The 26,956-nt window shown below is 48.0% G+C and overlaps 1 protein-coding gene and 1 pseudogene across 1 annotated transcript; one reads left to right on the forward strand and one right to left on the reverse strand.

Annotated features, from left to right (window-relative positions):
• The first annotated feature begins 4,116 nt into the window (after positions 1-4,116).
• Positions 4,117-25,955, forward strand: GDPD4 (glycerophosphodiester phosphodiesterase domain containing 4). Its single transcript, XM_066619456.1, has 15 exons — positions 4,117-4,299; positions 6,480-6,583; positions 7,981-8,074; positions 11,682-11,741; positions 12,648-12,746; positions 13,713-13,806; positions 16,394-16,539; positions 17,360-17,442; positions 18,790-18,940; positions 20,108-20,332; positions 21,216-21,373; positions 21,515-21,662; positions 22,340-22,422; positions 23,687-23,769; positions 25,933-25,955. Exons 1-15 carry the CDS (start codon positions 4,117-4,119, stop codon positions 25,953-25,955), a joined length of 1,734 nt encoding a protein of 577 aa, XP_066475553.1.
• LOC136646340 (5S ribosomal RNA) lies at positions 6,856-6,978 on the reverse strand (annotated as a pseudogene).
• Positions 25,956-26,956: the final 1,001 nt, after the last annotated feature.

The raw sequence follows: 26,956 nt of genomic DNA on the forward strand, positions 1-26,956 counted from the left end.
AAGCAAGACTAGATGCTTCGAATGTTGATGCTCAGCCCCTCCAGAGGCTCAGGCTTAAGTGACAGTGGTTTTTGTGTGTTGCAGTCCCTCAGTGGCGAGGGATGTCAAACATCCTGACTCAGGATGGCTGAAGGAGAGGGAGCAAGACAGAGAGGTGGTGTCTCTGCTAGAGACCTTCAGTGCCGTGGAGGCTTTTCTGTAAGTTGATAGAAGTGGAATGAAAATACACCACAGTTTTATACAGCAAGATTCTTCATCACGGCCACGATTCTGTCATGATGTGTATTCACAAGTAAGTCCCATTCAGCAAAGGACTTCTCTAATGCTAATTAAAAGTTTCCTATTTGCAGGTCTTGCACACTCGGTTTGGCCCCAAATTAGAAAAAGTGTCAGTAAGCTGCCCTTAAATATCCAAGGATGTGATTAACTTGTCAAATACAGTATATTCAGTAAAGGCTTAGCTCAATTTCCATTTTCTTCCCAAATACATGATATACATTGAGGACCAGTGGTGTAGCTAGAGGGGGTGCAAAGCACCAAGTTTTTCAGGGAGCATCACCGAGGCATGCATGTGGCCCCTCTCCCTCCCCTCTGGAGCCATTCTGGGTGGGAGAGCAAAACGGAAGCATATGCCTGACTTGGAAGGCAGGCGCCACTTTTATGCCATGCTGAGGCTCCCTGCAAAACTTGGTGCTTTGCACCTTCTCTAGCTACACCACTGTTGAGGATTGTTAATCTTCCCCTCGCTGTTTGCTTGGGGATCTGATCTAGCATCTCATTTTCCCTTGCTCTGAAGTCTCCAGTTACTCACTTTGCTTCTATGTGATTCTTTGCTTCTACGTCTTCACTTGCAATAGACTCACAATGGCTCACAGCGGTTCAGAAAGCTCTAGCTTCTCATTGTTCCTCTTGCTGAATGAGATCTGCTTGTTCCAGTGGAAGAAGGAAGCTAGAGATAGTTCTATGGCAGCTGAGTACTTACTCAGTAGTTGTGGATACAGACATGTTGGAGGTTTGGGCAGGAAGATACATTCCGACTGTGCGTTGAGAAGTGGCTGAGCTCTGCTGGATTCAGGAAGAAACCATGACCAGCATCTTTAAGAGGGCATTCATCAGATCAAGCCATTTTGCTCTGGATTAAGCTGTAAAGAAACAAAATGCCATGGTGCACTTCTGCAGGGATGGGAACTAGAGTCAAATGACACATGTTTTTTGCTGACTCGTGCAGACTTGCGTCACATGTGTCAAACACTCGAGTCTGGGGTTGCTAACTCAGGAGATACCATGGATTTGGGTGACTCGAGTCACCCAGAAACAGCTTGTACTTTGATGTTAAGCTGCTTCCAAGTCACCTGAAAAACCTTGCGTGGTGATCTGGAAGCCAGGCAGTTTGCGAGCAGCTACAATCAGCAGCAGAGTACATTATGTTCAGAGACCGGGGCTGGGGGTGTCGAGGGAAACAGTTAATTTTTTTTGGTTTGGGCTTAAAACGTTAAGGATGTCAGGTTGGAGAAGTAACAATTTGCAAAAGTAACAACTAGCCAAGTGGCTACTGAGGGTCCTGCATGTGTCCAGAACTGGGGAAGGTGCTTCTTCTTGTCCCCCGGACCATCCATTGGACTGATGATATGTCCTGATTTTATGCCTCTGGGAGAGGGAGGTGGAGAGGAGGAGCCATTTTTGGTCATAGGGACCCCAGACAACTGGGTTTTGCAAGCAGGAGGGGCTGGAGGAGATGGGGGAAACTGGGGGGGAGGTGGTTCCTGGATAAATTGCAAAAAAGGCAGCCATGGCTCGCGTGCTCATTGCATCACTTGCTCCTACACTGCAACAGTCCCCTCCCACCTTGCTGAACTGGGATGTGTCCTCTGTTCCTCCCTCCCTGTAGGTCCACCTGTGCCCATGATGTGAAGAAGGGTGGGTTTCGTCATGGCTGGGATGGGATTGTACAGAAGGAACCAATCAGTGCATTCTGCACTGCTGCTTTCACAGCAAGGCTTTTGTTTACTGATGGGATGGGCAGGGACAGCAGGGGAGTTTTAAAACAAACTCTGAAACACACACACACACACACCAGCAGCAGCTCCATTTTCTTCCAAGGAGCCGCAGCTGACCTTTTAAAGGGAAAGATTCGTGACTCGAGTTTTTTTGAGTCACCAAATTGTTCTGGGTGACTCATTTTCGAGTCGAGTCATGGGACGGAGACTTGACTTGACTGGAATCAAGCTGTGCTGGACTTGCCCATCCCTGTATGGGATAAATAAAAATACAGAATGTAGGAATAACATGGGAGAAGGAGAACCACGGAAGGCACCCTGAGCTCCTTGGAGAAAGGGCAAGATAGTCATGCAATAAATAGGCAACGTAGCAATGGGGCCACAAGCCTCCAAGATAGCGGAATCATACCCAAGGGACCCAATAGGATGGGGCCTTTGTGTTTCATGCGATTTGAGCATGGCTGGGCAGTCCTGGCCAGGAGACATAGTTTGCCGAGCTGTTTGTTGTGCTGGATTCCTTGTTTGTTTGTTTGTTTTTTTTAAAAAGTCCTGCTTTTCTTAACAATGTGAAGCGAGTCAAAGCGGCTACCTGCAGCTTGGATCTGGCTCTGCCCAAAGAGCAGTAGTGTGTGGCTTGACCCATGAAGTGGAGATGGTGGTGGAGGTGAAGATCAGGAGTGGAACCATCACTTCACCCCCTGCAGCGCTCATGTTCTGCATGCAGAATGGCCCAGGTTCAATCCCTGGCTTGGCCAAGTAGAGCTGAGAAAGACCCTTGTGTAGGACTCAGGAGAGCTATTGCCAGGTAGTACTATATAGAACTGTGGTGTGTGTACCACTGGTGCTAATTCACATTCTAGTAAGTGGTATTTGGCCAAGAGGCTATGGAGGAGAAACCAGGAGGCTACAGACACTCTTTCTTCCTGAAGGAAGGACTGTGACAAGCTGTCTTCTCCCGCACATTGTGGCTGTCCCTGGAGTTAATGGTCCCTGCAGAAAAAGAGGTTAAAGAGATCTGGCGTAGACAACACTGGCTGCAAAATCAATCCCAAAGAGCAGTCAAGTACAATTGTACCAAACCACAAAAGCAGTCAAACTCAAGTCCCTTATAGAAAGCCAAAGGAGGTCATGACCTGTTGCCACCTGAAGGGGAGGGCATTCCACACAGTTAGTGCCACTACTGAGTAGGCTCTATTCCTGATATAGCTTCAGGCTCTATTTTATTCACAGTAAATATAGAAACGGCTTATTTATTTCCACAGGCAAATAAGGGGAGCCCTCCAGTGTGTAGCCGGCAGGTAATCCGTGACTTTCTGCCTGGATCAGAGAAGTCTGATGAGGTATGTCATGTTAGTCAAAAATTCCTTTAAAGGCATTCTTGTTCAGAAAGCCTTTGATAGGTGTGAGCCTTGATAGGACAGTGCTGTGTACAGAAACATTCGTTGTGGTATACCCCTGTGACCCCACAGATTTTGTCCAGGTCCTGCATCTGGAGCCATTCCAGGCCGGGGGAGCAAAACGGAGGCGAATGCATGGCTCTGAAGGGGGGGAGGGGCTGCTTGCACGCTGTCCCTGCAAGAGGTCCCTGCAAGACTTGATACTTTGCACCCCTGCTAGCTACACCACTGCACTAGAGAGTGCTGGGGGTGCGGACTGCACTGGGTGACACAATGGGGAGGGGTGACACCAAAATGACTGTTCACCCCCTGCAAGGCCGCCTGAGTTGCCTGCTCAGCTCCGTGCTGCCTTCTGCACCACCCAATGTCAGGGGACACAGCACAGCTGTGTTAGCTCCCCAGCCAGTGTAGTGCCAGGCATGCTGTATTGCTAATATTTTAATAAGGGGTTGTTCTCAAATTTGGTATTGCAAGCCATCTTGAGAGTCTCTTAAAGGAAAAGTGAGATCAAACCCTTTCAAATACTAAAGAATGTGAGGGCTAGCAACTTAGCTCTTTTAATCTTAAAAAAAAATGAACGCTGAGATTCTGAGGAAGCTGGATTGCAGGTGTCCCTTTTCTCCCTGTGCTGCTGCAGAATTTCAACATACACGCAAAGCCTTGGCCAAGTAACTCTGATGCTTTAGAGTGCCCAGGAGAAAGATGCAATAACAGCCCTGCAAATGGAAGGCGGTCCCATCACTGTGAAAACAGCCCACTTTGGAAACCTGAGGAAAGCTCGCAAGCGCTTCCTCCAGCGCTACAAACACCAGCGCCTTCTCTCCTGCCTGGCAGGGCTGTACAGCTGTCGGTGGCAGCGGTACCAGAGGACACAGACACAGCCCGGGCAGTGCTGCTGCAAAGTGGTGAGTGCAGCTTGCTGCCCCTTCCCAAATCACCGTGTCTTCATTCAGCAGGCCGCCCACCCCCATTCTATACTGGAGTCTGTATTTTATTAAAAAATAAAAAAACACAAATCAAGATCATGTTTGTCAGGTCATTGCAAGACATGAGTACATTAAGAGTACTATACCAGCTCTATGCTATACCAGCAAGACATGAGTACATTAAAAGTGCTATACCAGTGCTATACCAGCTCTATACTATACCAGCAAGACACGGGTACATTAAGAGTACTATACCAGTTCTATTATGTTAACATTCAGGTTATTATTCCAATGCTGAATCAAGAGAAACCATTGTTCCTGAAATAAGAGACCACATTATAACTTTCCTTTCAGATGGGGGAGAGGGAGGGAGAGAGAGAGAGAGGAGTATCTATGTCCTGCCCTTCTTCTCCTAATCAGGAGACACACATGGAGGCTCACATCAAGTTTAATAACAATAATACACTAGTGTAGCAGTTCCCAAATTGTGGAACTGGGACCCACCAGTGGGTCGTGACCCGGTTTTTTGGTGGGTCATGAAACTGACAGATTTGTCTATCAAGGGCATCAAGGTTAAACAACCTGCTACTTGGGGGGGGAGCACTGCTGCTGAATGGCTATTATAGCACAATCCTTGGCATTTATAAATCAGGCAGCAACCTCTAGGGCACTGGTTCCCAACCTGTGGTCCAGGGACCACAGGTGGTCTGTGAACCCTGAGAAGTGGTTCTTGAGATCTCAGAAAAAAAGGTCACCTTTGATCATTTCAGGCATCTCACTGAGTGAGCACTCCCCCACAGACCACCAGAGAGGGAGGAGAACAGGCTGTCTGTAGCTGTCAAAGAAGTGTCAGCTGCGGCTGTGGGCAGTCCATTCTCTACTATCTTTAGTAGTCTATGTGGGAGCACTCGCTTGGGAGATGCTTCCCCACAGACCACCAGAGAGAGCAGAGAACAGACCACCTGGAACCACAGCTGACAACAAAAGCAGCAACCTAGAAATCTTCTCTATAAATAATAAATCTAATAAATATTCTCTAATTATTACAAATTTAATTGTATTTTTGTGTGCAGGGGAGTAGTGTGGTCCACAATAATTCCCATTTTTGTCTCAGTGGTCTGCAAGCTCCTAATGGTTGGGAACCACTGCTCTAGGGTCTCTAAAAAGTTTGGGAACCACTGCACTAATAATTTAAAAAAACAACAATCAAAGAATAATAGCAGCATATCAAAACTACAGGCATGTCGCCTTATAAGAACATAAGAACAGCCCCACTGGATCAGGCCACAGGCCCATCTAGTCCAGCTTCCTGTATCTCACAGCGGCCCACCAAATGCCCCAGGGAGCACACCAGATAACAAGAGACCTCATCCTGGTGCCCTCCCTTGCATTGGCATTCTGACAGCCCATTTCTACAATCAGTGTCCCCTTACCTCCCACGGATACCTGAAACCATGGATACGGGTGAACACCCATCCCCGCGGTCCCTGGGGGCTGCCTCTCCCCGGAAATGAGGGCAGCTCTGAGCTCAGGGGCCTCTCTGCTCAGCAGAGGCCAAGGATATCTGTCCCTGGCCTCTGCTGAGCTCACACTGAGTTCTAAAGCTAAAAAAAAAAAAATCAACTGCCGGTTCCATGGAAAAACCAGAAGTGACATTTTTAATGCCTTATAAGGCATTGGGAGGCTTGGGGAAGCCCTCCAGAGGCCCCTCTGGAGGTGAGGGTAACAGAGCAGGGGTGTGTGCACTGGGGGGGGGAGCAGACCTGATCTGCGGATAAGTGATCCGTAATAAGATAAGGGATCTGTGGATATGGGGCCCTCCTGTATAACAACAATAATAAAATCATCACAACACCCAGTCACCAGGCAATGGAAAACCAAAACCCAGATTGATTTTTTTTAATGACCCTTCCAAAGGTCAAGAAAATAAATGGGGTTTCAGCACTGCTACTGTCAGAAGGGTGCTGTCCAGTATCACAGCACACACCCCCGCCCCATGGCCAGCTACATCACTGATATGCTGTTAATTTATCTCGAAGCAGGGTGTTCTGTGCGCCCATTTTGCACAAGCAGCGGCCAGATTTAATTCCCAGTATCTGGCAGTCCAAGTCTACGGAGGTTTCAACTTGGCGTCCTGATGCCCTGACCTTTCTTTGCAGCGGGAGTGTGTCTTTTCTCCAGTCTTGGCTGTGGCTTTCTGCCTCTCGTTCATCTTCTTGTACTTATGGGGTGAAGCCAAGAATGACTACGACAACTTTGACTGGTATGAGGCCTGCCTTATTTTCTCCCTTAGTGAACCACTTGAACAGAAAAGGGTTACTGCTACAAGTGGGGACAGCAGCAATAATGAGGGCTGGCCAGAAATGCCTTTGCCCCAGTTTCCCAGTGCATTTGCAGATGGTGAAAACAGTTGGTTGGCAACCTTCAGTCTCGAAAGACTATGGTGTAAACCTACAGCACCCAGTATTCTCTGGCGGTCTCCCATCCAAGTACTAACCAGGCCTGACTCTGCTTAGCTTCTGAGATCATGGTATAAGCCTACAGCACCTAGTATTCCCAGGCGGTCTCCCATCCAAGTACTAACCAGGCCTGACCCTGCTTAGCTTCCGAGGTCAGATGAGATCGGGCGATAGTGTTCAGTATAGGGAGATGGCTGGCAACCTTCAGTCTCGAAAGACTATGGTGTAAACCTACAGCACCCAGTATTCCCAGGCAGTCTCCCATCCAAGTACTAACCAGGCCTGATCCTGCTTAGCTTCCAAGATCAGACAAGATTGAGCATGTGCAGGGTAACAGTTGCTGCCATTTTGGCTATTTGGGGGATAGGGAGGCAAAATGGATGGGCCTTACGGTGGCCAGAATGCAGCCACTTGTTTTATTTCTCAGTAGTCTTCTGGGAAACAAAAAAAGGGCAGCTGTCACTCACCCAGGGCAGTAACATTGGCTCTCCACAATGTTTGAAGAAGGCTTATTTTCCTGTCTGGGGAAAATAACTTGCTTTAGCAGAATCTGCCTGAACTGAGCCAATAAAGTTCATCTATCACTGGCTGGAAGGCAGAACTGTGGTCTGTCCACAAGCCAGCACCAAGCACGCCACAGACTAGCACCAACTGCAGGGTGTGCAAAAGAACCGGTGCGCCAGGAACCTTGCCCCAAAAGTTTGCAATCCACAAATGCATGGGTCAGATTAATAAAGGTTGCATTGACACACAGAACTTCCCATTTTGATGTTGCAAGATGATCCATTTTAGACTTGTCAGAACATATTTTCCTAGCAATAGCATAGCTAGAGAGGGTGCAAAGCAGTAGTTTTGCAGGGAACCTCACCAGGCTGTGCATGCAGCCTCTCTCCCTCCCCTTCGGAGCCATTCTGGGCAGTGGGAGCAAAACTAAGGCATACGCCTCCGTTTTGCTCCCACCTTCCGGAATGGCTCTGAAGGGGAGGGGCCACTTGCATGGCGTGGTGAAGCTCCCTGCAAAACATACTACATTGCACCCCCTCTAGCTATGCTACTGTTTCCTAGAGAGCTGATCTACGCATTACACAGAGAATTGTGGTCTGTACCACTTGGACAGCATGTCTAAATGAAAGTGCATGTAATTGACTAGTCAGCCATTGGTTCACTTCCTGTAAGTGACTAGTTTGGATTTTAATTTAAGGTACAACTATAACAAAGTGGGCACCTGGTTCCTCTGGTCCATGGTCTTCTTGGCAGTAGCTGCGCTTTTGTTCTCCTACACCTTCCTCTTAGTGGTAAGTGTGACGCTTCGTGATGACCAACCTTCCAAGACGATGATTCAGATTGCTCCCACAATTCAGCAGGCATGCAGCTGATGCTATTTAGAGGCAGACAACAGCCAGGCTCACCGGTCCATTTAATGCAGGCTTGTCATGCTGACAGGCAGTGGCTGTCTATGGTCTCAGAAGGGGCTTTCTCCCAGCCCTATTTGGAGATTGGCTTGAACCTGGGACTTTTGCACATAAAGCAGGTGCTCTGCTACTGAGCTATGGCTCCATTCCCAGGCAAGACTGAGCCAGGTGAATCAATGGTCTGCTCCTGAAAAGGCAGCCACAGGTGAATACAGGTTTGGGAAGGGGCCCCAGCTCAATGGGATGGCATCCGGTTTGTATGCAGAAGGTTCTAGATGCAGTCCCTGGCTTCTCAAGAGAAGAGGATCTTGGGTAGCAAATGTTGCGGAAAACTCTGCCCAAGCCTGTGAAGTTGGTCTAGATGGCTCAAGGATCCGGCTGAATCTAAGGTAGCTTGGTGGGTTCCATAGGACTCCATCTGTGACTACTACTCCATGGCACCTTTTCAGTTGGGGCAGAGGTAGCTGGAAGTCAGGGTCAGATTTAAGCCAATTAGACTAATTGCTCTCAATTGGGCCCAACAATTAAGGGCCTCCTTGCTAGGATAGTCTTGTATGCAATTTCATATTAAAATGTGATTTAGATTCATTTGATCCATTAACTCACATGTATTTTTTGAAGTGCACATTTTGCTTGCTTTCCATCCTACCAGAGAGATACAGAGTCTATAATAAATTTTATTTATGTCTCTCAGATTCTACAGACCTTGGCTCTGACCCTGGGAGCCCAACAAAAATGTGTTCGATTGAACCACCCAGCACCTAAGGCTGACCTTGCTTAATTTGGGGGTTGGGGTTTAGCTCAGTGCCAGGCTGGCACAAGACCTCCTGGCAATTGAGATGGTGTGCCAAATGTCTTGGCCCTCCTGAGCTGGTTTGCCAGCCAATGCTCCACCTATGCCCTGAATTAGGAAAGAAGGATGGAGTTGGTGTGTGGAGTGGGAGAGGGTGTGTGGCAGATGTGTCTCTCCTTCACACTTCCTCTTCTGCTCTGTTCCCTCTTTTGTTTCCAATCCAGGGAGTGGTTGGAGTACACAAGTGGGCAGATGGAGGTGCCCCCCCCAACCAGTCTGCCCTCTGAAGCGATGCCCTTCATCAGCCTTGTGGTTGGGCCGGCCTTGCCTCTGTGGCAGAGCACCGACTTTGCAGCTAGAAGTCTCCACCTGGGGCTGAGAAAGTCCCCGGAGAGCCCCTTTCAGGTAGAGCAGGCAACCCTGAGCCCACTGGAGCAATATCCTCACTCAGTGGAAGGCTGCTCACTGTGTCTTGATGAAGCCAAGGGGCTTCTGCTGTTTCTCTCTTGCACATCCGTATCCTGCCCTTATCCAAGGAGCAGCTGCATCTAGGGCAGTTTTGCCCCAGTGCATCCTTGCAACAACTCTAAGAGATAACTGAGGCTGAAAGAGAGGGCCTGACCCTTGTCTTCCCTCGCATATGAGAATGGAGACTTGAACCCAGGGCTCCCCAGTGCCATTTAATCCCACCTACCTGCTGTAAACAGAAGTGTGCCTGGGTCCTCATTGTTGTGGTCATTGTAGCAATCAGATTAACTGAAGAGGGAAGACGGGATAGGAGTGCAAGCAAGGACATGCAAACAGGTCATTCTCCTAATAATGTCTGGAAGAAAATCTACTATCCCTGGTCAGGCCAAAAAGGCAGCCAACCCCATCCAGTTTCCGAAGTGATGCCTCTGGATAAGCCAAAGATCACTCGGGCTTAATATAAACCATCTGGAAACTTAACTGCTGAGCACATCTCCTTCCAGAGCTGCTTACGCCAGGACCCACTGCCTCTCCCGCCTCTTCCTTGCCACGTCTGGAAAGTTCCTTCTGCCCAGAAAAATGGACAGAAAGAGCAGAGTCTGGAATAGACATTACACTAACTCATGGCAGACAGTCACACCAGGTGATGTTTTCATAATGGAAGGCTCCGAGATTTAGGACTAAACGTGCCTTGCAGCTCGAACATGTAGCTTATCCTGATTCCCAGACAACAGTGCCTCTCTGCTGCTATTCCATTTCAGAACACCCACTACCACCCTGTATATGCTCCTTTAAGGTTCAGTGGCTACTGCTGTATCCCTGCCCCCCTTCCAGTCCTAGCATAAGCCCAAGTAGCCCCATAGCGGCTGCTGGGACTTACCCAGGGGAAGGGGATGAATGTCCCCTTCATTTAGGGCAGTGGAGTAGCTCGAGGGAGTGCAAAGCTCTAAGTTTTGCAGGGAGCCTCAGTGCGGTGTGCAAGCGGCCCCTTCCCCTCCTCTTCAAAGCCGTTCTGGGCGGAGGGAGCAAAACGGAGGCGTACGCCTCACAAGGTCCAGAATGCCAGATGTAGGGGAGAGCACCAGGATGAGGTCTCTTGTTATCTGGTGTGCTCCCTGGGGCATTTGGTGGGCCGCTGTGAGATACAGGAAGCTGGACTAGATGGGCCTATGGCCTGATCCAGTGGGGCTGTTCTTATGTTCTTATGTTCTTATGTTCTTAAGGCGTGCGCCTCCGTTTTGCTCCCCCACCCAGAATGGCTCCATATGGGAGCTTGCATGTCATGCTGAGGCTCCCTGCAAAATTTAGTGCTTTGCACCCCCTCAAGCTATGCCACTGCTTTGGGGAGATCTCCAGCAGCCTCTATTCTCAGGCGGGATCCAGTGGAGGCTGCACTGTATTGCATCACAGAACTTTCATTAGGATTGTGCTACCCATGAACGAATGATCAATGATGGTCTGGTTGGTCCAGTAGCAACTTGGAAAGAAAGGGGGAAAAAACCCCAAATGTTTCTAATGCCTGAAAATGTCCTTGCACAGCCACTTTCAGTTAATTCTTTCCTGCCACAGCTGACCAAGCGGAATTCACAGGTGTGACCAGAGGCAGGAGTGTTGGTGATCATTTGTGTGTCTCTTTGTACAGCCACTGCCTCCAATTCCCAACTTCTTCCTCCACTCCCACCGTAGCTTCTGTCGCTAATTTTTACAACGCCATCTTTTCTGGTGTGCTTTTCTCAGTGGTACATTCTATTTAACTATATGGCAAGAAACACAGACTGTTACTGACAGGCCTACAAGATCCGTTCCCTCTCCTCCCCATCACTGAATGAGCTGCTGTGATGTCACAGAGGGATGTGGAGAGAAGGAACAGGTACTGGAGAAAAATGGCTGGTGGAGTTTAAACCAAGGGTGTCAAACATAAGGCCTGGGGACTGGATACTGCCCACTGAAGGTTTTTATCTGGCCCTCAAGCTCTCAGCTGCTGAGCAGTGCCGAGGTGATTGAAAGGGCAGCCCGCATGGTAATTGGGCTCTCCCATATCTTGAAATATGATTGAGATTTGCACATCTCAATCATTTTCTGTCATTTGCAGCTAAGTGAGGAAAAAAGTGATTATTTCTGGTCTTGACCTGTTTAATGACATCACTTCCTGCCTAACCTCCGGCCCTCTGCAGTTCCTGTTGTTTGCAGATTTTGGTATAACTGCATTTGCTTTCTTTGCTTTTGTAGATCTTAGCACTATGCCTAATGTCAGCAAGCCAGGAGCTGTATCTGCACTGGAGTCACAAGGTAAATCGCTTTAGCTGCTCCTTCCTGTGAAAAATTAACGCCATTATTCCTGAAACAGTACATTTTGTTCCAATTCCCCAAATAAACCAACTGTCGTTTTGTTGCATCCTCTGCCAGAAACAATAGGATATGTTAGGAGACAAAGTACTTCAGAGGCTCTTTTGTTCTCTGATGTCCCACTGTGGTTTCTGGTATCACATTCTGTAGCTCTGAGGCTGACATGGCAAAAGCACAATGTGCTTCCTTGGATGACTTTCTCTTGGCAAAGGATTCAAGCCTTCAGATTGCGCAGAACCCTTCAACAGGCAGAATTCTGGTTATACGGTTTCCCAGAACATCTCATCATGAGTTCAGTTTGATGCAGGGTTCTGTGAACAGAGCTGAAGTCCAGAGCTCCCGTGTTCTGGAGCACTGCTAGAATTCCATCTTTTCAGAGTTCTGTGTGACCTAAAACCTTGCACGCTTCTGAGACAAATAGATGTAAGAAAGTATATCGTATCATTCTTTCTCTTTTGCATTTCCAAAAAAACTATAGGAATTACTTCTGGGGAGGGCTGTATGTATATTGAACTGAAATCAACCCAAATTCTACACTACAAAATTGCATGTGTATACCTGATGCATATTAGCGTATTTGTACACATTTGCTTATTTTGTATAGTGCAGTATAGTTAGGCCACAACTTATGCACAACAGCCTCATGCAAATTTAAGTGTCCGCACTTGGCACTCCCTCCCCAAAAGACATAGAAACTAGTGCAGGTGACTCTGCCTGCCATTCCAGATCATCTGTTTGTGCCCCAGAGTGAGAATACTGGTCTAGATGGACAAATGAGCTGACTCAGTCTAAGACAGACAGATAGACAGATAACAGTCAATAAATAATTGGTGTCGTTTGATCCTTTAGATTGGGACATTGTTTGTCCTAATTGTCTCCATTACTGCCTTAGTCTTGATAACTATAATGTGGAATGAAGAATGGAAGATTCTCCGTCTGTCGCTTCAGGTAAGAAAACTGAGCCAGAGGTCTCCTCAATCCAGCAGGTGTCAGTGGTACATGGGAAATGCCATCTTCCACATTTCTTAACTGCAGAAATAGAGCAGAATAAAATCTGCTTGGAAAAAAATCAGAGTGGGAGGGCCTGGGGAGGTTTGGGGGTGGGAAGGATCTCACTGGCAGCTGCAGATATCCTATCCCCTCATCCCAGCCCAGACCCACCTGCAAAAGTGTTGGCATAGCTGCAAGGAGACCCATTGGAGACCAGGAAGCTTATGGAGAGATAAGTGAAAAAGTTTTTTACTTACCTCTTCTGGGTTGTTTGGTGCTCCCCCACCCCATCTATAGTGCACATTGCACACTCTGGGCTGGCAGGGGACAGGATTGGGCCTTTAAATCTGCCACCAGTGAAATGTACAGGATAAAAGTCAGGAGAGTGGCTGAAGACCATCCAGTTTCAACCAGGTTGAAAGCTTTCACAGGGTGCCAGGCAAGACCTGGAGAAAATGGATGTTGAAAGCCATTTCTGCCAAATTTTGCATATATGCAACTGGGATCAACTGGGCTGGGCAGAAATGGGTTAAACAAAAGACTTTCAGCAGTGGGAGACCAGGTAGCCAATTCCATGTAGAAGTACTGATGTCTTCAGGACCTTGGAGAGCTCCCAGGGAAGGTAAACATTGTTCCCACAAAGAGCTCACCTGAGCCCTTGAATCTCCATCTCCCAAGCTGCAGGCATGCTGAGCATCCTGTTTCCTGCAGTGGCCAAGCTGATGCCCTTAGGAAGTCAAAAAGAAGGAGATGAAGACATGTTGCTCCCCTGCAGTTGGTATTGAGAGGTACCCTGCCTCTGAGTATAAAGACAGCCTGTAATTGACATATTCCATGAATCTGTCAAATCCCCCTTTTAATAAGTAAACAAGTAATGTGAATCAGCCCTCAGCTTTTCATGGGGCCATTTTCCCTTCCCAACAGATCACAGCTCCCTTTTTTCATGTGATTGCCATACTCATCATGATCTTCCTTGCTTGGCCAGTGGGCTTGCATGCCATCCAGGGGAAGAAAAAAGGTACAGTAACTTCAGTAAGTGAGCAAGACCATTGTTTGCAGAGAGCAGTTGTCGTCTGGAACAGCTATTCCATACAAAGAGGTTGGCAGGTAATTCTGAAAAGCTAAGCCTATACTTTGGCTCTTCTTCTCCATAGGAACTGCAGGGGTTATTATTTGTACTGTTATTTTTTATTCACGTAGCCCAATTCCTATTCATGGCAGTTTATAAGTACTGAGAAAAGAGGTCTCTGCCTGAGAGGTTCAAACTTAGAATCCATACAAGGGAGACAACAAAGGAAGGGGAAGCAAAGAGAAGCTGGGGAAAAATATGCAGTTATTTCATGTTCAGAACACTTATGCTTAGTTACAGTGTGATGTGAAGTGTAAATGCTGACTCCTCACAGGAGTGAGCTTGGTGGAGTTCTGCCCTTCAGCTGCTTCTGCCACAAAGTTCTTCTGGACACGATGAGTCCTAATTTAGGGGTTAATCAGGTCCAGTGTGAGTATAGTAAGCCTTTCCCAAAGGTTTGAGAGGGACGGTGGTTCTACCTCTTGTCTCACAGAAACCCTGTTGCCTCTAGGAGGGTCACAATCATTAGACCAAAAGGTCCACCCTCAAATAGGAGCTCCCTCTGTGAAGAACAAGTTAAAATCATGGGCTTTAATCTGACTCCATCTTGCAGGCCCACAACCATTTTGAAGCAGCTGCGGGAACAGAGCTTGTTAGCAAGGCTGAGAAACAGCTTCTTCTCTGGATTCTCAGTTCCGAGGGACTAGAAGCATGATGAGTGCTGGGCATCAAAGTCTCACTAATTGGGAATGGGAGCCAGCTGTGGGTATCAGATGGGGAGGAGCTAAAGTGAGTGACCTGCAGTAACATCAGCTGGTGAAGTCATTCACTAGAAACTTCAGCTGGAATGATTGGACAAGGGTTACTTTCAAGGTATGAAAAAGCCTGTTGCTACAGACTGGGGCTGCTCCTTGCCATTTCTCTAAGGGACATCTGTCTGTATCGCTGTTGGTACAGCAGGTAGAAGAGCTACCCTTTGCTTATGCTCAGGAAAGATCCTGAGCATAGGATCTCAGGAATAGCATAGCATAGGATCTCAGGAAAGGTGAGTGTTAGGAACAAGTAAGCTTAGGAGCTTTGCTTTGATGCTTTAGCATTGTGTGTGTGTGTGTGTGTGTGTGTATTTATTCTATCAAATACTAAAATGTGTTTCAAGTAATGTGTAACCCAGTGGCGTAGCTAGAGGGGATGCAAAGCACTATGTTTCGCAGGGAGCCTCACCACATTGTGCAAGTAGCCCCTCCCCTTTGGAGTCATTCAAGGTGGTGGGAGCAAAATGGAGGAGAATGCATGGCTCCAAAGGGGAAGTGGAAGGGCTGCTTGCATGCTGTGGTGAAGCTCCCTGCAAAACTTAGTGCTTTGCACCCCCTCTAGCTATGCCACTGGTGTAACCATATTTCTGTTTCCTAAATAAATCATTCTATTATAATAGGCCTGTGTCTGTGAGTACGAAGGGCACTAATCCATCTAAGTCTAGCCAAGGCCACTCAGTCCACTACTGTGAAGTGAACCAGAGTCTTGAGGCTTGAGTACCTGGAGTTTCCGGGAGCTCAGAACTTGCAGGGGCTGGGGAGGTAGCCCATAGGACTCCAGCTTTCCCTCAGCTGGAGGACTTGCTATTAAAACGGGTGGTGGCACCTACTGTAGGGCTGTTTGCTCTGACGTCTTGTACGCTCACCTGTCTGGGCTGTTTGGCCAGTCAGGTGGGCATGGTCAGGAAATTATTCTTGACCTATGGTTTGCATAGGAATGGTTTCTCTCGAAGCATTAAGACCTTTGAGATAGTAGGCTACACAAGAACAATTGGGGATCATGAATTTTCTGTTGACTCACTGGGAGAGCTAGGCCAGTGAACCAGGAGTGTGAAGGATTGGTCAGAGACCCATGACCCCCTCAGCCAGAGAAGCCTCAGTATTTGAACATGGAGATCAGAAGGAGGCAGGCCTGCTGTCTGGTTGTCCAGCATAGAGGCATTTGTAGGTGGTGTGGAACTCCAGGGCTCAGGCACAAACTTTCTTAATACTTGTCACACAGCAGAAAATCACTTCTGGGGCCTGGCCTGGCACTCAAAGAGGCAATTATTATTTCTTTCAATTCAAGGCAGGAGGCTGATGCTGTTATGAAATCAAAGGCATCTAAGATAGAAACTAGACCAGTGATTTTCAACCAGTGTGCCATGGCGCATCGGTGTGCCACAAAAGGTCTCCAGGGGTGCCACGGGAGTTTGGAGCACAGTGTTGAAAATTGCTGAAAAACTCTTCCGGGTTCTGACGCTCTGTCTCTAGGGCAACTTTCTGTAGTAAAGAATTGTCTGTCTGGTGGATCCAGCAAAGGAAGAGGGAGAGACAATTGGTTACTACAGACAGTTGCCCTAGAAACTGAGCCTCAGAACCCGGAAGAGTCTCCTGGAAGTGAAGAGGTGAAGATCATAGAGAAGACCATAGAGGTCAGTGTGCCAAGAGAAGAAAAATATTGAAAATTGCTGACCAAGCTGTTTCCAGGGTGCCAAGTGCTTGACCCCTCTTATTTTGTTCAGTGCTGCAGGTGCTGATTCTGGGTCCCTACCTGGCCCTCCTCCTCTTCCTCCTCTTCGTTCCTCTGGGGCTGTACTCTCCCTGCATCCTAGAGAAGGGGACATTGGGTCCCAAGCCAGCCCTCATTGGCCACAGAGGAGCACCAATGGTAGGTTCAGCTGGGGGTGGGTGGGCACAGAGCAGTGTTGAGATAGAAAACTTTTTTCTCTTTCAGAGGGTCACTCTTCAGTTGTTTCTCTCTTTGATGTTGCTGAAAGGCAATACAGAGCATATGTTAATAAAGCAGACATCACATTCTAGGGCAACCATTTTCAACTGCCACATCATGCCACGTTAGTGTGCCATGACAGGTCCTCAGGTGTGCCACAGGAATTTGGGGGAAGGTCATTTATTGGTAGGGCAATTGGGGATTTGAGCCTCCTACCAGCAGCATGGTGTGCCTTGTCAATGATCAAAAACCCGATGGTGGGTCTTGACAATTTTAGTCCATTCTCAGTTTGCCATGGGATGAAAAAGGTTGAAAATCGCTGTTCTAGGGCATACCAGAGGTTCCTGATTAGGGTCGACTTGTCCACGAGGAAAGCTGAGGGAGCTGATGGGAGCAAGATGCCCATCTCCATCTCATCCATCACCTCCATTGCTCCTACTCTCTCTATGGAAAGAGAGAGGACCGAGTGGAAGAGGAAGAGTGAGGAAGAAGAGATTGGTGGGCTAGAGTGTCCCCAATATATTAGCCTACTGCTCGTCACACTTCCTCTTCCTTTCTGCCCCCCTTTTTCTTCTTCAGTCCAGGAGTGGGAAGAACAGAGCTTGGCACACTGACTGATCAAGTGAGGGGCAGCACTGACACACAGTTTCAGGTGTGAGGAGGTTTGGGGCTGACCCTGGTCCTAAGCAGTATAAATGTCCAAAGAGACAGCTCAATTTCTGTCAATCACAGTATTTCCCTCCCTGTTGTTTTATAATAGGTGGCTCCTGAAAATACAGAGATGGCATTTCAGAAAACCATCGATTTTGGGGCTGTTGGTCTTGAAACGGATGTCACCATTAGGTAAGAACATCGACACCTGCGCTCAAGATCCAGTCAGTGATCACACTAGGAACTGCTGCCACAATGTTTGAGCTAGTGTTCACCTCTGTTTTGCCCCAATCACACAGAATGGCCCCAAAGGCGAGGGGGAGGGGCCACTTGCATGGCATGTTCAGGAGTTTGCAAAACGTAGTACTTTGCACCCCCTCTAGCTACACCACTGGTGAGGCTACTACTGCATGTGATCCCAAGAAGCCAATCATGTGTTTCTTCTCCATGGGGAGGACACATCTTCATAGGAACATAAGAACAGCCCCACTGGATCAGGCCACAGGCCCATCTAGTCCAGCTTCCTGTATCTCACAGCGGCCCACCAAATGCCCCAGGGAGCACACCAGACAACAAGAGACCTGCAAGGCATTCTGGGAATTGTAGTTAAGAACATAAGAACAGCCCCACTGGATTAGGCCACAGGCCCATCTAGTCCAGCTTCCTGTATTGCACAGCGGCCCACCAAATGCCCCAGGGAGCACACCAGATAACAAGAGACCTCATCCTGGTGCCCTCCCTTGCATCTGGCATTCTGACATAACCCATTTCTAAAATCAGGAGGTTGCACATACGCATCATGGCTTGCAACCCGTGATGGATTTTTCCTCCAGAAACTTGTCCAATCCCTTTTAAAGGCATCCAGGCCAGATGCCATCACCACATCCTGTGGCAAAGAGTTCCACAGACTGACCACACGCTGCGTAAAGAAATATTTTCTTTTGTCTGTCCTAACTCTCCCAACACTCAATTTTAGCGGATGCCCCCTGGTTCTGGTGTTATGTGAGAGTGTAAAGAGCATCTCTCTATCCACTTTATCCTTCCCCCGCATAATTTTGTATATCTCAATCACGTCCCCCCTCAGGCATCTCTTTTCTAGGCTGAAGCGGCCCAAATGCCGTAGCCTTTCCTCCTAAGGAAGATGCCCCAGCCCAGCAATCATCTTAGTCGCTCTCTTTTGCACCTTTTCCATTTCCACTATGTCCTTTTTTGAGATGCGGCGACCAGAACTGGACGCAATACTCCAGGTGTGGCCTTACCATCGATTTGTACAACAGCGTTATAATATTAGCTGTTTTGTTCTCAATACCTTTTCTAATGATCCCAAGCATAGAATTGGCCTTCTTTACTGCCGCCGCACATTGGAACCATGTAGCCTTGTGGAGTCGGCCCATTCTCTGTGAGATTCTTGCTTGAGAGGCATCACACTTGAGAGAAAGCATTAACTGCTGGTTAAAGCAGCAGTTGAGATGCCTCTTTGCAAATGGCCTGCATCTCATTCTGACCCTGACATCAGAAGCTGCCGTTCTCTTTCTACAGCTACGATGGCATCCCTTTCCTTATGCACGACAAGACCTTAACGAGGACGACTGACATTGAGGAGGTCATGCCCAGCGCCGTGAATGAACAAGCTGCCATGTTTACCTGGGACTCGCTGGAGGAGCTGAATGCCGGGACGTGGTTTTTCAAGGTCTTGATGTTTGGAACTTGGGAAAGCCAAGTCTTCTCAGGCCTCCCAAATGTCCTTTGAGTAACAGAACACAGGAATAGAGTCCCCAGAGCAGCCTTGCAAATAGTTCTGAAAGGGCTACGAGTCCACAGGAGAGGGTATTAGCTCACCAACACCACTTGTTAGCCCATTTTGGTGTAATGCTTAAAAAAACCTGTCCTACCTGTGCTCATTTTTGCCAAACTCCTTTGAACTAAAAACCGTTGTTCCAAGGGGGCAGATGGGTGGTAAAAATGGTGGCTGCCGACAGGAAGGGTATCTCCCAGGAATTTTGGGGGGATAGTGACTGCCAGCCAGTGACTGAAGGAAAAGGACTACTGAGACCTTCCATCCCCTTTCCAATTCTGTTTCCTTGCCATCCAGAATCTCTCCTTTGTTGCATGTGAATGGAGTGGCAAAATGGGGGGTCATTTAGGGTTAACTTTATGATTTTGTTAACCTTCCAAATAGCTGAGGCATTTCTAAATGTTCTTTATCACAGGGCTGGCCTTGGGAGATGTGGGGCCCAATTCTGCGCAGTTCTTGCCTCTCCTCACTCACCCACAACGAGCGGCGGCAAGCACTCCAAGCCAGTCCAGAGACTTCCTGTTTCCAGAGTGGCCCAGTTTGGGCCAATCAGAAGTGCTGGTGGGCAAGAGCTGCTTCTGGAGTGGCCCGGTTTTGAGCAGCAGAGGGCAGGAAGGCCCGCAAGAGCTCTGCTTGCCGCACCAGTCTTTGAATGGAGACTTACCGCCTTGCAGGGTATCAGCTGTGGCTGCAAGCAGCCTATTCCCCACCAGAGTGCAGGGCCCCTATAGGTGCAGGGCCCAACTGGGTGAAATCAACCAATTCACATTAAAGTCATCCCTGTTCTATTGATTCAGTGAACGGCTCAGGAGGTCTCGGGTCCCTCGGCTAGAGCCAGAGCTGTTGGAGCCACTAGCCATGGAGGCTTGAAAAAGTGCAATGTGCTTTTATGCCAGGGATAGTTTTGTCAAGTTCAGCTGATTTGAAGCAAGGGGAAGAAGTGAAACCCATCCCTCTCTTCCATTTCCATTAAGTGCCCAAGGAGATTATTCAAAGCTGACTCTGATTCAGAAAACAGATGGCTCCTGCCTGACTCCTTCCACTGTGCCTTTTTTGAAACAGAACAGGCCGTTCCTTGCAATGCCCCAGCTGTCAAAGGCGGATGAAGCCTTGGCCAGGAAACAACTGATTTTCAAGCTTGGTGATTTCCTGAAGCTTGCCAACCAGGAGAACAAATTAGTCATCTTTGATCTCTACCGCCCACCAGTGAACCATCCATACAGAGACAACTGGATCCACAGGACCTTACAAGTGGTCCAAAATGAATCTGGGATTCAGCCACACCTGGTATGAGGCATTCCTTGCTCCCCCCCCCTTTTGCTGGTCTGGGTTTGCTTTGATGATGGTGGGTGTGGGCCCAGTCTTGACCACCTGTGAATTGGGAATTGCTCTAGACACATTTCAATAGGGATCAAATCACAAGTGGTTTGAATTAGTTCAGATCTGTGGGCCAATGTATACATTGCTTGACCACTTGCCACTTGATTACAGAGCTATTATGTATCGCAGCAGAACCTGTGAATAGTTGTGACCTTGAAATGCATTGTGTTCAGTGGCATAGCTAGAGGGGTGCAAAGCACTAAGTTTTGCGGGTGCCTGAATGCGGTATGCAAGCAACCCCTCTCCTTCCCCTTCGGAGCCATTGCGGGTGCTAGGAGCAAAACAGAGGCAAATGGCTCTGAAGGGGAAGGAGAGGGGCCACTTGTACAGTGCATTCAGGTGCCTGCAAAAGTTAGTGCTTTGCACCCCCTCTAGCTACACCACTGATTGTGTTTGCAGTGGTATGAAAGTTCTGGAGGATGTGATGGAGCTGTGGTGCAATCTTTCATTTGGTTGAGCTTGAAGAGGGCTTTGTCTTCCTCAAAACAGACTTTGTTTTGTTCAAGAAGGGGAATTTGCATTTTGAAGGACTGGGGGATCTTCTTTTGGAGCCAGAAGTTTCCCCCTCTTGAATATTTGTTTCATTGATAGTTCTCATGAGTTGTCAATACTGGCCATTTCCGTTGTTTCATTCTGTTTATTGTGTTCATTGCTGTTTGCTTTCTAAAGGTTGTTAAAATATATATATTTCAAGCTGCCTTGCAAATATTTTATTGAAAGGCTGAAAGATTAAAGATACCTGAAATCAAATAGCAAAGAGAAGCAGCACTGGTTCTTCTGCCTATCACAGGTCTTGTGGCTGGAGGATAGGCAGAGATCCTACGTTCAGTCCATAGCTCCTGGATTCCAGCACACCTCGGGTGTCAAGGCCCCTGTTGAGGAGCTCCAGAGGAGGAAGATTGTGAAGCTCAATCTGGATTACAGAGATATGTCTAGTGAAGAGATTCGGTAGGTTGACATGGCCACACTGAACTCCCCCCTACCCCAAGGAAAGAACAGAAATTGATCATTTCTGAAGTGAATTTTTGGTGGCAAATTTCAGCTTGATGTTTTGAATTGTCTAAGAGGAACCATCTGCTTGCTTGAAAGGAAATATGCAGAAGCCAACATCACCACCAATCTCTATGTGGTCAGTGAGTCCTGGCTCTTTTCCCTGGCCTGGTGCTGCGGAGCGCATTCTGTTACCACCAACGCTGTGCATGACCTGATGAATGTCACTCAGCCTTTCTTCCTCATGGTGAGTAGGGCAAGTGTCTTCCAGCGCTGAGAAGAGTAGGAGAGAAGGAGAGCCAGTTCGGGTTTCCCTATCTGGGGTGACCATCATTTGGTGATATGGAAAGTGGCTTTGCAATGGGGTTATGAAGAGCTCTTGCATTTAAAACTTTACCACTACACCCAGAGGTGTTGCTAGAGGTGGTGCAAAGCACTAAGTTTTGCAGGTAGCCACTCCCCCCTCTCTGAAGCCATTCTGAGAGGTGGGAGCAAAGCGAAGGCTTGTTCCTGGAATGGCTCCGAGGGGGAGGGGCTGCTTGCACACCGCGGTGAGGCTCCCTGCAAAACGTAGAGCTTTGCACCCTCTCTAGCTATGCCACTGACTACACTACTGACGTGGATTGCTCTCGCCCTTTGTCTGGTGTTGATGCAGGGGGAGGCACAGGGCAGGGAGTCCTGTGCAGAAATTTTGTAGTTTGTGGGCTTTGGCCATACTTCGTGATATCAGACTTGTAGGTAGTTGGTGGGGATCTGATCCACCATAATGTGCCTGTGAAGATGCGTCTGAGCTGCTGTGAACCATCAGTCTGTTGCTTGCAGAGCATGGATTGGATCCTTTTCCCTCTAGTGTGAAGGCTCTGCAGGATTGTCGACAGGTCTGTCTTGGGGAATAATGTTGTCTTGACTGCTGTTCTGTTACAGACGCCCCAGGAGTACAGGAGCATGTGGATCGTGGCAGATGTATTTGGGGTCGTCCTCATCAGTCTCATCTTTGCCATACACTGGTAAATGAAACCATGGCTAACATGTGTGTGTGTGTTTGAGTGTTTGGAGAGTTAGTACAGACAAGAGAAAATATTTCTTTACTCAGCGTGTGGTTGGTCTGTGGAACTCCTTGCTACAGGATGTGGTGACGGCATCTGGCCTGGACGCCTTTAAAAGGGGATTGGACAAGTTTCTGGAGGAAAAATCCATTATGGGTTACAAGCCATGATGTGTATGTGCAACCTCCTGATTTTTAGAAATGGGCAATGTCAGAATGCCAGATGCAGGGGAGGGCACCAGGATGAGGTCTCTTGCTCTCTGGTGTGCTCCCTGGGGCATTTGGTGGGCCGCTGTGAGATACAGGAAGCTGGGCTAGATGGGCCTGTGGCCTGATCCAGCGGGGCTGTTCTTATGTTCCTAACTACAATTCCCAGGAGGCCTTGCAGGTCTCTTGTGATCTGGTGTGGTCCCAGGGGCATTTGGTGGGGCTGCTGTGAGATAGCGGAAGCTGGACTAGATGGGCCTATGGCCTGACCCAGTGGGGCTGTTCTTATGCTGAGGGTCAGAAGCATTTATACGACACTTTTAGAGCAGTGTTTCTCAACCAGTGGTATGGGTACTCATGGGACCCCTGGACACCAGCTGCCTGGTGCACCCTGAATAAAATGCAGTGTTACAATAATTCAGTATTGCAAACAGTAACTGAAACGTGGGGGTTCACACCCCTGCTTCTTTCCCCATCTCTTCCACCTCCTGACACCACCAGTGCTCTTTGAACATTTGATTAGTCATGATGAAATCCAAACCCTCCATCTAATCGGTCTCAAATTTCACATAGAGGAGAAAGGTGACTGCCTCCAGCCCCCAACCACATGAATTGCAAGCTTGTGAGATATTAAAGAGTTACAGCAATTTATATTCTTACTGGAATCTTCAACACTGTCCTGTTTGTGACTTTTGGGAGTCAAGATTGCTTGAGCAGTGACACTCACCTTTTGCACTATCTGTAGACTTTCTGCCTGGACTTTTCCTATAAGGGAGGCATTTTGGACAGGCACTAGGCCTTATAATACCCCCCCCCCCCAATCTGTCACTAAAAATCCCTGCAATAGCAGCACAATCACTTACTACTGCTGCTTGGATTATTGCTAGCAGAGTGGGGAACAGGGAAGGTAGGAGCCTGGGCAGGGGGACCCTCTGCTGCCCCCTCCTCTCCCATCAGAATGAAAAGCAGGATCCAGTCTCCGGCTGCCTAACCTGGCAATCCTATTTGCTTCTCTGCAGGTGGAGAGAGATTGGGGTCTTCAACTATCCATCTAGGAGTAATGTTTCTCTTGAAAATGGCACATACAACAAATTTGGAACAGGTGAGCCAGTAGCATACCTAGGGTGTGATGGTGGGCGGTCCTCCCTGGGTGCATACCATAAAGGGGTACCAGTGTTCCTGTCCACACAAATGCCTGATAGACCTGGCCTCCTCTGTCGGGAATCTCAAGGTAGAGGCTGGATCTACTGGGCATTTGAATGCTGGGTAGACCTGGTCTCCCCTGGGGGAATCTTGAGGCAGAGACCAGGTCTACCTACTGTTTTGAATTCTGGGTAGACTTGGTCTCTCCCAGATGGGGATCTCAATGAGGACTCCTGGTTTGCTCATGGCTTTGAACATATAAGGGCAGAGCAATGAGAGCAGTCTGCCTCAGGTACCAGTGGTGCTAGGTACACCACTGAGGTGAGTCCTGCACTTTCTAGGCATGTGGTGCGTGATCCCACAAATCACATTCTAGCTGTATTTCATAGAGCTAGACTGTGATTTGTGGAATCATAGCAGCCTTCCAAATTTGAAAGAGCAGCTCCCAAAGCCTGGAAGGATTTTTGCCTGCACTTCTTGCAGCAAGTTGTCCTTTGGTGTATTTCCTTGATCTTGCTCCACATGATCAGATGCCAGTGGGCTGGGACTGGGAACAACCCTGATGTGATGACATCACACCATACATTTTCAAGGCTGAATGATAGGAGGGAGCAGTGGTGTAACTAGAGGGGGGGGGACAAAGCACTAAGTTTGCAGGGAGCCTCACAATGACATTCAAGCAGCTCCTCCTCCTCCCTTTCAGAGCCATTCCAAGTGATGGGAGCAAAACAGAGGCTTTTAACTGGCTGCAAGGGAGCTGTTTGCATGCTGTGGTGAGACTCCCTGCAAAACTTAATGCTTTGCACTCCCCCTGGGGAGTGACACTGGGAGGGAGAAGCATGACACAGTGTTCCCTTTTTGGTGACAGATCTGTGTTCAAAGTTGCATCTTGTCGGGTTGTGAGCATCTGATGATGGGAACACATCCTGGATGTCTCTTCCCTTCATGTCTTACTCTCTTAGTCAATAGGGAAAGGGTGAACTCCCAGGTCTTGCTTGGAAATCCAAACTATTTTCCCTCAAACTCAGACAACACCTTGGCTTATCCAGAACCCAATTCCAGTTGAATCAGACCCTGCCATGCTCTCAGTAGGGTACCAGGAATACAAGTCCAATACCTTCCAAAGTTTCCCGGAGCCTCCAAACCCCTCCCACTTGTTGACAGGGAGGGTGGGTGCCAGGCCCTGAAGGGTTGAGGAGGGTGACTGAGGCATGGCACAGCCCAAACAGTGTTCCTGGGGGAGGGCGGCGGCGGGTGGGAGAGCCACTATGGTTTCTACCAGATGAGCAATAAAAGTGAGTGGGTGGATTAGATGGACAGGGTTTGGAAACTCCCAGGTGAATGGGAGGCAGGAAAGAGAACAGGAAGATGCACTCTTGAGCCCAAGGAGGACTTTTCACTGTGCTGCATCTTACAAATCCTAAGATTCATTAATTCCTAGCCGGAAAATTTGAACTTTCAAATTGTGAGTATTCCAGGCATCTAGCTGGGAGTTTTGGGGACAGGATTCTGCACTAGATGAATCTGGGCTGTCACCCTTCCTATAGCAACCGAAGAAACAAAAACAACATGGTGTGCTGTGTATATACATGAACAAGTTTATATACAGAATGGGAGAGTTGCCTGGCTTCCCAACAAATTCTCATGAACTAAAACCTTTGTGCCGCTGCAGGAGTTCTGTTTCTGAATCACAAAGACAAGCTCCTGTCTGGCTGCAGTGCACAGGCATCTATAGTTAGTTGGCAACCTTCAGTCTCGAAAGACTATGGTATAATTTTCTGCTTATTATGATTTTTATTTTTACTTTCTGTTAATTGTTGATTTTTTAGAATTTTTTTTGAGATTTGTCCTGGACAGAATATAGTTGAGTATTTCCATAATTATTTACGATTATTTTTTATCTGTGCTTATGGTTTATCTAATTCAGTGTCCTTTAACCTGTGAGGTGTGACTCCAATGGGGTTGTGAAGCCTCATTTGGGGGCTGCAGCAATCTTTCAAAGCCTATGTAAGAGAGGGCTTGGATCCAATCCAAAAATGGTACTGCCTTATCAAAAAGGAGTTATTGATAGTATTCTGCACAGCCTCTTCTCTCTGCCTCTTCTCTCTGCCTTGCCCTGCAGCTCCTAAGGTGGGCTCTGCTTAGGTTGCTACCTCACAGGGTTGTTGTAAAGATACACAAATGTGGGGGGGGGGAGAAATGGGGTCCCAGGAGGGGGGCCTGATTGGCGGTGGGTCCCCAGTCTCATTATTTATTGGGTTCATGGCAAGAAAAAGGTTGAAAACCACTGATCTAATTTATAAGAACATTATATTTTTATTAGATGTATTCAAATCAACCAAACAGAAGCAAATAAGTAGAATAAAATTAAATAAATCTGAGTTACATGTGCGGGGGATCTTGGTTCTTTGGACATTGGGATGGTCCCGCAGGATAACTTATGCATTCTTCTGTCTTTTCAGAGCTTAACAGGATGCCACCAGTGGCTTGAGGGATGAGTGCAGCACTTGTTAGGCACAGAGAACTGCCAGTTAATCTAGGCAGACGCTTCTTTCCTGTCCAAGGATTCAGCCGCACGGATTAGAATACAATGCAAAGCCTGGATTGGCCTGGAGGGGCTGGCCCTGCTTGGATTTTGCTGGCTGTGATTTCCAACCTTAGTCCTTTCCGACGTGATTAAGAGGGGTATAGCTGCTTTCTCTTTAGCTATCTTGCACAGGTCAATTTTACTTGGGGAATTTCCCCTCCTTGTGAACCAATGGCACTGGCCTCGTCTTTGAACTCAACTTGACCAAGGCTGTTCAGCACCCACGCTTTCAGAAACAATTACTGTGACTCTCACTAGTGAAAAATCCTGCGAAAGCATGCCCAGTGCTGTGAGCAACCTGATGTGATCCACAAGCTCCTTTCACCTGTGGGCTGGTAGAGGATGCCATAGTTGCAAGGCAGCTGGGGGGGGGGGGAATCTGCAGTAACCTGGTAGAGAGGTTCTCCTGGAATACAGGGCTGGTGCCAGGCTGATTTGCATCCCCCCTCCCCCCCAAAAAAACCCTCTGCCAACTTCAATTTTCCTAAGACTTTATAATTAATGACACTCTGTAGCACTGTTGTGGTACTCATCTTAAGCCATTTCTGTCCAACGTTGC

The sequence above is a fragment of the Tiliqua scincoides genome, chromosome 3, assembly GCF_035046505.1.
Source record: "Tiliqua scincoides isolate rTilSci1 chromosome 3, rTilSci1.hap2, whole genome shotgun sequence".
NCBI classification, from domain to species: Eukaryota; Metazoa; Chordata; class Lepidosauria; order Squamata; family Scincidae; genus Tiliqua; species Tiliqua scincoides.